The sequence below is a fragment of the Athene cunicularia genome (genome assembly GCF_003259725.1).
Source record: "Athene cunicularia isolate RWA chromosome 4 unlocalized genomic scaffold, athCun1 chr4_part3, whole genome shotgun sequence".
Taxonomy (NCBI): Eukaryota; Metazoa; Chordata; class Aves; order Strigiformes; family Strigidae; genus Athene; species Athene cunicularia.
The window spans coordinates 12,162,955-12,173,998 of NW_020799100.1; the positions used below are offsets into that span (position 1 = coordinate 12,162,955).

The 11,044-nt window shown below is 60.6% G+C and overlaps 2 protein-coding genes across 2 annotated transcripts in view; one reads left to right on the top strand and one right to left on the bottom strand.

Moving 5' to 3' along the window:
* The first annotated feature begins 100 nt into the window (after positions 1-100).
* The window catches only part of ZDHHC9 (zinc finger DHHC-type containing 9), a 25,798-nt gene continuing 14,854 nt past the window's right edge, over positions 101-11,044 (top strand). The window contains exon 1 of the mRNA XM_026848629.1: positions 101-119. The gene's annotated coding sequence lies outside the window, so the exon portion shown is untranslated. The remainder of the gene's footprint in view (positions 120-11,044) is intronic.
* UTP14A (UTP14A, small subunit processome component) lies at positions 5,023-11,006 on the bottom strand. The gene is made up of 14 exons (XM_026848791.1): positions 10,938-11,006; positions 10,689-10,867; positions 10,381-10,445; positions 10,062-10,204; positions 9,743-9,898; positions 8,679-8,798; positions 8,504-8,598; positions 8,141-8,264; positions 7,972-8,049; positions 7,152-7,521; positions 6,585-6,985; positions 6,330-6,517; positions 6,160-6,259; positions 5,023-5,810 (listed from the first exon to the last, which is right to left on the bottom strand). Exons 1-14 carry the CDS (start codon positions 11,004-11,006, stop codon positions 5,538-5,540), a joined length of 2,361 nt encoding a protein of 786 aa, XP_026704592.1. The 3' UTR covers positions 5,023-5,537.

Genomic DNA, 11,044 nt, shown 5'->3' on the forward strand with positions numbered 1-11,044 from the left:
CCCCCCCGGCTCCTGGTTGCAGCCCCCCACTGCTGAGGCACAGGAGTGAGGGCTGCCACGCTCCACGGGGACGCAGGGAGGACCTGGCTGCTGCCGCTCATGAGCAGGGAAGCCCCCGCTGAGGCTCAGGACCGGCCTTGGCTCCGGGCAGGACGTGGGCAGCCGGAGGAAGGTCGGGCAGGGAGCGGAGGCGGCGGAGCGGGGACCACAGAGGGGACCGAGGCGGGGAGGGGCAGCACGGGCTGAACTGGCCCCGGGTCTCCCACAGGCACAGAGTGGGCAGGAGTGTGTCCCAGCGGTGCTTCCGCACTTCTTGATCCTTGTCTTTGCAGCTGGGGCTCGCTTTTAATCAGGATTTCGCTGTGTGCGGAACGAATGACTGCGACCTCTGCGGTAGCTGCGTTTAAACGAAGGCTGCTTTTGTAGCGCCGGCCAGGGTACACGTACCGTGCAGCCGCCTGCCATGAGGACGTCTGTCTGAACAGCCTCTGCTCCCCCCACCGGCTTTGCCTCAAACCTGCCCCTCCAGGAACCCTCATTTCCCCTCACAGGAGGTTTTTGGTGCTGCGGCTCTGACGGAGCCCAGCCAGGCATCCCCTAGCTTTGGGATGCTGCTGGTTTGGGGCTTGGCTACCTGGTTTCCCCAGGTGTGGGGGGCAAGCAGGCTGCCCTGCTACCGGCCCGGTGTCCCTGACATCTCTCCCTGGCCCCTATGTGCCCAGCACATCACTGTGAGAGTTGCAGGGTGACAGCTGGGACAAACTCATCACAGACATACAGGGACTTTCCTCTTCCCCAGACAGCTGGGGACAGACAGGGACCTGTCACCTCCAGGACACCCAGAATGTCACACTACAGCATAACCAAAGTGACGCGGTCCCAACCCCAGACAGGTGACAAGGCTGGCAACTGCTCCACCCCCAACAACTGTTCAAAGCCAGCAGCTGCCCGTCTCCCAGTGCCTGTCACTGAACTTGGGGTGAGAATTTGTTGGGTGCCACCACACGCCACTCGGGGAGCTGCCGTGGGCCCTGGCCACCCATCTCTGCAGGAATGGCCCACTGCGGGTACGAGGGTCCCGGCTACAGCATCTCGGCGGAAATCTCTTGCTCAGGTTGTGCTGTGCTGGATACGGCATCTCCATGGAAACCCTCCCGCTCAGGCTGTGCGGGCTCGGGAGATGCCATCTCCACGGAAACGCGGCTGCAGTGGCTGTGCAGGCCGGGATGTGCTGGCCGGGCACCAGGTGCCCACGGCAGGAGGGTTGGGGGTGCCCAGGGTGCCCCTGGTTGCGGGGTGATGAAGCAGAGTTAGACTCACCTCCAAGGCTGAAGGGGGCCTCGGGGAGCAGAGGATGGAGTGGAGGCCACCCCTGTCCCCGGCACAGTGTTTGGAGGGACACAGAAACTGGAGGTAGCACTCCTGTGCCTAAAATACCAACACAAAATCTGCCTCCCCTGTGCCAAGCAGAGCCTCCCACCTGTGTTGGGTTTTGGGGGGACTCACTGCTCTCCCACCCTGGGGCTCAGTCAGGCCTATGCTGGGGAGGACCATTTCCTATGCTGTGGGAGCCAGAGGCATTCAGGGACACAGAAATCCCCCGATCGCAGTGAGTAAGGGTGCAAGACACCTCTGACAGCCAGGGGCGCCCCGTGATGGTCCTGGTGATTGCACTCATGTTCTGCAGCATGGGAAGCTGGAGGGCTGAGATTTCACCCTCAGAAATAGCCCAGACGAAATATTTTACAGGTTATTTATAGCCTGCATTAAAAAAAAAACAAAAACAAAAACCAAAAACAAAACCAAACCAAACAATAAAAAAAAAAGAAAACCAGATACCAAAAGCCTTTTATTTGTTGATTTTAAATCTGCCTTTTACTTTCATTCAGCTCCCGCTGGTCTCCCGGGATGGCGGGTGCAGGAGCCCGGCTGCACCAACAGCTTCGCGGCAGTTGGAGCGGCCCTTGGGCTCAGCTCTCGGCTCTCCCCGGCCGGGTGGGTCCTTGCCCCGGGGCAGCTCGGGGGGGCACCGGCGGTGGCTGCGCCAATTCCCCAGCATGGCACCCAGCCTGGGCATGCCACGCCGGGAGAAGCCCGGCCCCATGGCAGCGCTGCCCGTCCCTGCCCCTCTGCCCACAGCTGCCGCCGGTCCCCACCAGCCGAGCACCCATGGGTGCCGGCCAAGCTGGGCTGCCCAGGCCGGGAGCCACCGCTCCCAGCCGGGATTAGCCACCGCTCCCTGCTGGCACCGGGAGCAGCTCGGCCGCCCTCGCCGAGGCTCCCGGCTCTGTAAGCCCGGCTTTGACGTAGCCCAGAAAGTAGGCCAGTAAGAGCAAACTGCAGCCGCTCGCAGCTCTCTCGAGGGACGCCACGCTCGTGCGGCCGGGGGAAGGCGTGCGCACTCGCACCGCGGCTCCGCAGGGGTTATGGCGGACGGCGAGGAGGGGGGTTTTCTCCTGGCGCCGCAGCTCCCGGTACCCACCGACTCACACCTTGCGCGGCAGCCGGAGGCCGGCCCTGCTGGAGCGTGCCGTGGGAAGGGCGAGGATCAGGCCGGGAAAGTCCCTGCAGGGAGCCGGTCCCCAGCCCCGAAGCAGCACCCCCTCTGTGCCAGGGCCCCCCGGGGGTCCCCGGCCCCCTTCCCCTGCAGTGAGCAGCAGCCCCCCTGTGAGTGGCTCCACCCAGCTGCAGCTCCTCTCCCTACCTCTCCCTGCTGCCCTGGGAGCTGCCAGCGGGCATCCCCCGTGTCCCCCTTTCCTGCAGTGGTTTGCAGACCTGGAATTGGCTCTTAATTAGAAAAAAAGCCAAGCGCTGACATCCCTGTGACCAGCAAATTTATTTCTGCAGGGAAGTCGAAGCAACAACTGTTGTCTTTGATGCGGGAGCACAGCAGCTCTGGAGGAGCCTGTGCCAGAGCGGGTGAGCTGGTCCAGCAGCCCTGAGGGGCCAGCCAGTGGCCCCACTGCATTTGGGTCCTTCCTCTAACTCATCCCCATGAGCTCATGCTGATGCTTTCTGCATTTACTTTTGAAACATCTCTGGCTACTGAAAGCCCCAGTTCAAGCTCAGTCCAGCCCAGTGCTGCCCTTTCTCACAAGATGAGGCACATCCAGCTCTTGTGGATTGAAGCTGTCCCCTCTCAACGCTGGCTGAGCATCAGCCACGCTCGTGCCACAGGACCCACCAGCCAAAATTCAGCGTGAGGCAGGCTCCAAACTGAGGGGCCACGTGCCGGCAGGTCCCACTTGCTGCTTCACATGGTGACAGCTGTAAACCCTCCTGCTCCACTAAGGCCAGAGCTGGTTTCAGACCCGGTGGCCTGGATCTTCTGCAGGAAGGGACTGCTCTGGTGCCATCATCGCCCCAGCCCCGGTGGGGAGCATCACTCCTGCTCTGGGGCAGTGAGGAGCTCCCAGCCCAGCCTGCAGCAGGGCCAGATCCCGCTGGGCTGTGCAGCCCCTCCCCGGGGGTGCAGGGGATACCACACACCACAGCAGGCACAGCACACAGCACAAGACAGTCCTTTGCCACGGGGTGGGGTGAATGTGGGGAGAGAGGCCAGGGGTCTGTGGGACTCCACATCCTTGCAGGCAAACAGCAGGACACTGCTGTGAAGACCCTGCTCTGAGTCTGAAGCCAGCTCTGCTCTGACTGGTGCTGAGCCTTGAGGCACCCCCAAGATCCTTCTCAGTCCAGGTACTCTTTGAGCATCCCAGTGCTGGGAGCTGGGGAATGTGTTCTGGGTCCTGGGACAACCCATCGAGCCCAGCCAGGCACCATCCTGGGGCTGGGAACAAGGGAGGGAGAACCCTGGGTCTCAGGGCAGGGGGCCTAGCCAGGGAAGAGAGGGAGGAACCCCATGGAGAGGGACAAGGCAGTGGTGCCACAGGAATCTGCCTGATCCTAGAAAAATGGGGCTGCTGGGGAGCTCAGGGCTGGCTGCGGGCAGGTGGAGGTGCAGGCAGAGGGGCTGCGCACACCCCACACCGGGCACTGCCTTTCCCTGGCCCCAGGGCACTTCGGCTTTTACTAAAACAAACAAGAAACCCCCCATGACATCCCCAGCGCCGGAGGTGAAGGTTTCCCACGGCTTTTGGGGCAGGCAGGACGGAGGGAAGCCAGGCTCCGAGCTGGGGCCACCAGCCCAGCAAGGGGCTCTCCAGCGTCACAGCACGGAAACGCTCTTCGCTTCCTTTCCTTTCTTTTTTTTCTTTCTTTTTTTTTTTTTTTTTTTTTTTTTTTTTTTTTTTTTTTTTTTTTCCGTCAGCCCAGGGTAAATTCATGCAACACAACCGCCGCCCCATCTGCAGGCAAGCGCTATCTGGCTGCCCCAGGGTGCTGTGCGGGGGCCAGCGACCGCAGGCCCGGTCCCTGGCAAGGTCACGGTGCTGGCAGCCCCCAGCCCCGCGTCCCAGGCAGCGCTGACACCCGCGGCAGCCCCCACCTCCCCAGGAAGCGCCGGCAGCCAGAAGAGCCCTGCGTGGTTTTGGGGTGGGAATCGGGGAGTCACAGGGCACCCGCTCTCAACGCCCTAGGCACCTGTGCCCCAGCCCCACCGCACAACCCCCTCCCTCCCCAGCACAACCCAGCTGCCGGGGAGAAGGGTGACCGCAGCAGCTCTGCCCCGCTCCCGGGGCACCGGCAGGGGCCGGGGGACCCAGCCTGGCCGCTCCCCCAGAGAGGCCGCGGTGCTGTGGGAGGAGGCATCACTGGTGTGAGGGACGCATTTCCCCGGAACAGCGGCAGCTTTGGCTCCTTTGCTCTGGCTGGGGAGCGTTTCTCCAGCTGGCCTGAGCACAACACACATGGCAAGAGGCCTGGGGAGATCCCTGCCCGCTCCGGCACCGCTGTAAGTCTCTGGCACGTCTCTCCGCTAGCGCTGGACGCACTGAGCACCGCACTGTCACCCTAGCACTGGACGCACTGAGCACTGCATGAGGGGAGGGGTGGGCAGGAAGAGGGCAGGGTGGCTGCGCTGGGGGCAAAGCCAGCTCCCAGCCTGTGCGGAACAGCAGCACCACTGCCTCAGCCCGTTTTCCAGGTGATCTGGTTTATTAGAGCTGGGCAGGAGTTACTTTGGAGCTGTATGCAGAACTGGAGCGGGACCCGGTGGCTAGGCTCAGAGCAGGGCTGCAAGAAAGCCCCTTTAACCAAGATTAAAAATATGTATATGCTATATTTAAAAAAAGGGGGGCATGAAAGACAAAATCTATAAGGCAGGTGCCACCCAGCCCTCAGGGAGCACTGGCGGCTGCTCCCCCCACCCCGCGCTGCACTCCCAGCCCGGCCTGCGCGAGCTGTTCCCGCTACACCCGGCCAAAGGCCCCTGCCCCGCGCGGGGCCCCAAGGACAGGCAGGAGGGCACCAGCTGTCCTGGCCCCGGGGCGCTGTGCGGGCAGCCACGCAGGCTGCACAGACAAGGCAGCCCAGGAGTTTTATTGTAGGGGAGGGGGAAGCGGGAGAAGGTACTGAAGAGAACCAGGAGCCCCTCCTGGCTCCTGCACCAGTCCAAGCAGCAGGGACACGCGGGCGCAGAGCTACCGCGCTCTCCTGCGCCGGCGGCACAAGGGTGGCTCTGGTCGCTGGGGAACAATTTCTAGCGCCGGCTTGGCTCCAGTGCCAGCCGTGGTGGCCATGTCGGGGACATCCTCGGCAGAGAGGGGCTTGATGATGTGGCCCGATCGGGTAATGATGCGAGGGGTGGTCAGCTTCTGGAAGGCACGCTGCGTGTTCCACGTGGCGCCCACGGGTGTCCGGATGCTCTGCTCAAACTGCTGGTGCCTCTCAAAGGGGAAGGGCAGCTCGCTGACCTGTAGGGAAACAGTGCAGTGGGGTAACCCCCAGCACCCTGGGGGCTGCTTTTGTCCCATGCTGCCACCAATTCCCACTCATCTGGCACCCACTCCCACCGTCCTTCCAGTCCCCTGCCCCACTGACCACCTCACTAAATCCCCTTGTCGAGCAGATCCCAGGAGGGCTGGCACAGCAGCCAGCCTGTAAATTCCTCCTCCCTCCATCACCCTGCTGGCCTCTGGGTTATCAAAGCTGGAAATGAAGCAGCCAGGCAGGGATTACAGGCAGGGATTCAGGAAGTTTTGGGAATGGGTGATGAAGGTTCTGGGCCAGCCTGGCTGCTCACAGAGGCCGGGTGTCACCCACCTGATGCGCTGCTGCATGGATGTTGCGCCGCTCGCTCATGATGACGTGGGGCAAGTGCTGGTCCTTCCGGGGAGGCGCAGGGGGCGGCTTGAGCAGGAACCTGCCAGGCAAGTGAGACGTCAGACCCCAGTGCCAGGCTGAGGCACATTGCGCAGCTCTTCCACACTTACCGTTTTATTTTCCTGGCGCTGGGCTTCAATCCTGTGCCTCCCCACTCGCCCCAGCCTGGCAGCACCAGGTTCACCGGCTGTGGCTTCGCAGCCTCCTCTGCCTTGCGCTTCTCCCGGGTGAAGTCAGCGACTACGTCATCCCCAGCAAAGGCCTCTGTGATCACCCCTCTTTGGTCGATGCCACCCTCCTGCAGAGAGACAAGTCAGTCCCCTGCAGTCACCCTGGGACCAAGGGGCAAGGCTCATCCTGCTCACCTCCTCCTCCACGACCACAGGCAGGCTGGGGCACTGAACCTGCTGGGGCTTCCCAGCCAGCACAGCCTCCAGGCTAATGATCTTCTTCTTGGCTGGTTTCTTGGCACGCTTGTCCCCAGCTCTGCCTTCCTCCTGCTGCTGCACTCGCTTCTCTGCTCTTGCAGGCACCGGCTTCTCTGCTGTTGCAACCACTAGCTTCTCCTGCTCTTCCACCCGCTCCTCTGAGGCCAGAGCATCAACGTCGTCCATTGTCTGCACCCGGCCCAGCTGCTCCGACAGCAGGATCTCCTCCTGGGCCTGGGGAGGCTGCTCGATCCCTACACTCGCCTGATCCTCGGCAGAGATGGGGTGGATGGGGCCATCCCCTGGCAGCTCAGGAACTGCCTCCGTCTCATCAGCACCTACGCATTGAGGCAACAGTTGAGAAACAGTCACCCATGAGCAGGGAGGGAGAAAACAGGGCAGCTATGTGGAATTGGGCAGAAAACAGCTCCCATGACCCCCCTTGCCTTTGCCCAACCCTGCAGCACACCATACACACACTCTCCTGGGCTATGAGCTCCCCACCTTGTTCTTCAAGGCTCCTTGCCTGCTGCTGCCGCACTTGCCGTTTCTGCATAAAGTCTTGTAGCAGAGCTTCCTCCTCTGACATATCCTCCTCATCATCATCTTTCTCCATCTCCTCCTTGCTCTCCACAGCATCAGGCACCGCAACATTTTCAAGACCCTCCTGCACCTTGAGCTCCTCAGCTGGGCCGCTGGGCTTCCCCAGCATCCAGGGATTAGCTCCGCTGGCCCCCACAGGGATGGTGGGGACGGTCTCTGACGTGAGGTCCTCCTCAGGCACATCACTTGGCTCCTCCTCAGGCAGCTCCACCCGCACCTTCTGCGTTAGCTCCTTGTTCCTGGCCAGCTGCTCCTGCATGGCCTTGCGGGCCTGGGAGGGGACTGAGATGTTTCCAACGCAGGCCAGAAATAACATGCCCACTCTCCTTGCCCCACCTCAGCTGTCTCCCCCTTTCCTCAACCACCACTGGAGACCTTATTGTGGCCTTTCAATATATAAAGTGGGCTTATAAGACACAGATTTTATACCAAGGCCTGTAGCAACAGGACAAGGGGCAACTGCTTTAAACTAAAAAAGGGTAGGTTTAGGTTACATATGAAGAAGAAATTATTTACGATGAGGGTGGTGAGACACTGGCACAGGTTGCCCAGAGAAGCTGTGGCTACCCCCTCCCTGGAAATGTTCAAGGTCAGGTTGAACGGGGCTTGAAGCGACCTGGTCTGGTGGAAGGTGTCCCTGCCCATGGTGGTAGGGGGTTGGAGCTAGGTAATCTTTAAGATCCCTTCCAACCCAAACCATGCTATGATTCTGTGATCTCACCTCCAGGTCATACTTAGCCATAATGGCCCTGGAGCGGGCCCATTTTCCCTTGTTCTGGTGCTTAAGACTCATCCGCTCCTGAGGGGAAGAGAAGGAGAGGAGCGTCAGAAAGAGCAGCATCGTGAGCAGGGACTTCCTGAGGGCTGGGGGAGAATTGCAAGAGCAGCACCTGCATCCTGAGCTGCTCCAGCTCCTCCAGTTTTGCCAAGGCGGCCTCAGGGTCCGACTTATGCAGCAGCTCAAACTCCTTTAAGGCCTTGCGTCTCTTGCTTTTTTTCAGCACACGATGGTACCTGCAGCACAACGGCAGAGAGCCAGTGGAGACCTCATGGTGCTGGGCAGGGCCTTGGGGAACGCAGCACTGCTGTGGGTGGGAGGCTGCCTGACACATTGCAAATCCTGGGAAGGAAGGTTGCTCTGCCTTCCCCCATGTTTTGGCCATACCCATACACTGGGCAGGGTCAGCTCCAGAGCCAAGGCCAGGACCCAGCCCCCTCCCACAGCACCAAGCCCAGCAATGGCAGAGCCTCACTTCTTGCTCTTGATCTTCTTCTCTCGCCGAGCCTTGGCTTCGTAGTAGGACTGCACAACCCGAGCCTTTTGGAGCTCTGCTCGCCGCTGCCGGGCCTGCCAAGGAGCGCATAGTGAGGCAAGCACAAAGGAAGAGGCCTGCAGAGCTGGGATGTGGCTGGGGGGAAAGCACTCACCTCCTCCAAGCTCATTGCCTGCAGTGAGGCTGTCTCCTCTGGTGTCAGGAGTGGGTCTGTGATGGGCTGCTTCGTCTTGTGGAGCAGTCCAAAGATCTCCTGCTCCAGGGGAGTTCGGGCCTGTTGGGGCAGAACAGACACAGCAAGACCAGGATGAGAACTGCAAGAGCCAACCTCCTCTACACATCCCCATCCTCCCTGGTGCCCCCGAGCAGGTCCACAGAAGAGACTAGAGAAGTGTGGCCCCCTCCTTCTGGGGGCTGGGGTCACAGTCCTGCTCACAAGTCCCACACAACAGCCTGAGGTTCGCTATGGGCCTGCCTTGGTGCTGTCCCAGCCACCATGCCAAGTTGGAATGGGCAGTATTCCTTCCAGGGTAGAAAAAGAGGCTTGCAGGAGACAAGCAGTGCTGACCAGGTAGCACTGGACAAGAAGCATGCAACAGAAGTTCCAGGCCATGTGACACCACGTCCCACCAAAATGGAAAGGGACCTTTGGGCAGACCAAGACAAGTGCCAGGAATGTCGGGAGCTCAGCAGGGGCTGCCTCTCACCTGAGCACCTGGAGAGCTGGGAGAGCTCTTGAGGACAACAGCAACTCTCCAGTCAGCAGCACAACCCCCATGGGAACTCACATTCAAACCCAAAAGCATCTTTCTTTCGTAACGAAGATTTACAGATGTGCAGATTCTGGCTAACCAAACCCCGCTTCTGCCTCAACACAAGTGGCCAAGGGCCACTTGCAGGTATCTGGCTCAATCCAGGGACTGGGAAATGGCAGACTCAGCCTGCATGTCTAGGGCTGAAAGGGTAAAAAGAGGAGAGGGGACAGAGCAGGCTCCAAACCCTCTGCTCATGCCTTACCCACCTTCTCCCAGAGAGCACTTACGTATCTATGTATAAGGGACACAAAAGACTTCCCTTTGAATCTTCCCAAGCTCAGCAAGCACCTGACCAGAGCTTCAGCTACAGGTTGGGCCTTCCTCACTCTTCTCAGTGCAGCCAGAAGACATCAAACTGCCCCAGACAACCCCTGCGAGCTGCGTGACACATGACAGCGCCCACCTTCCATGCTGAAACCACTTGTTCCAGGGGGACAACAGTAGCAATCTCCTGCTTCAGAGGGAAAACCAGCTGCTCTGCCCGTCGGTTCTGCAAAACCACCTGCTGCCATCTGCCCACGTCTTTAGAGGTCCTTACATAGGCAGCTTCCCTCACAACCTGGAGGAAGGGGCAAGAAGAGAAAAGGATGAGTAGGGAAAGGTTAACGTAAAGAACAACAAAAGCCTGTTAGCATCAGAGAGGAGTAGAGGGGCACTCGGGGCAAAACGTTACTGCCCCAGAAGGCCAGAACTTTCCTCTGTTGCTTGCTTGACCCACTTACCCGCTCTGCCTCCTCTTTGCTGAGTGGCAGCTCCACCGCCTTCTTCTGTTTCACTTTGGTCAGCTCCTTCTTCACAGTGCTCAGGGCAGATTTGGGACGGATGGGCTGCAGGAGCTCAGACAGAACCAGCTTCTCCCCAGCACCTATACAAGGTCCCATACGTCAATACAGGGGTGGCATCACCAAGTCAAGGGGCTGTGGCTGGATTCAGCCCAAAGATCTGGGGCAGACACAGCAAATCCCAAGCCATTAGCTGTGGGTGGGCAGCGCTGTCCCAGTCAGGCAGCAGGAGCTCTGCTCAGCCTCCCAGGGGTCTCACCTTTACAGCTGACATTAAACTCTGACACCTGTGTGCTTGCTTCTGTACGCTCTGCCAGCTTCCGCCTGCAAGAAAAGAAAATAAACCAAAAGGCTCCTTGTGTGCTCCTCGTGTGCTTCTCCTCCAACCTGCCACTACGGCAGAGACAGAGGAGCTGATGCCAGTGGGAAAAGGAACCAAGCACTTGCCCCCTTTTTCAAAGCACTCCTGTGCAATCCAACAGGGGCAACGGGGAGGAAATGCAGTGTGCCTGCTGCAAGAGCCGCAGGTCCGAGCCACGGGAGCCCCTCATACACCCCGCCACTCACCGCCTCCGTCCGGAGAGGGAACTGACCGCCTCCAGGAGCTGCTGGTGCCGCCGCTCGCCATCCTCCTGCCCCTGGCACACGGCAGACACGGTTACAGAGCCCGGCCCAGCCCAGGCAGGGGCCCGGCACAGGGCAATCCCAGGCACAGAGCTCGGCCACAGAGATAGCCCCGACCGGCACTACCGGGAGCGGCGTTCGCTCCCCGGTTCCCCGCCACCACCCAGCCTCGCTCCGGGCCCCGGCCTGCACCCGCCCATGCCCCGGCGTCCCAGGCCAGCGCAGGCCGCATGGGACGGGAGGACGCCCGAAGCTCCGCATGCGGCAGCAGCGACGATGACTGTCGGAGGAGCCCAGCC

What these genes read in the sequence shown, in the direction of transcription:
- UTP14A (XM_026848791.1), bottom strand. Translation starts at nt 11,006, where the DNA reads ATGCGGAGCTTCGGGCGTCCTCCCGTCCCATGCGGCCTGCGCTGGCCT. An exon ending in GGACGCCGGGGCATGGGCGG is followed by an intron (nt 10,868 to 10,937) that starts GTGCAGGCCGGG and finishes CGCTCCCGGTAG; the next exon opens with TGCCGGTCGGGGCTATCTCT. An exon ending in GCAAAGAGGAGGCAGAGCGG is followed by an intron (nt 9,899 to 10,061) that starts GTAAGTGGGTCA and finishes CCCTTCCTCCAG; the next exon opens with GTTGTGAGGGAAGCTGCCTA.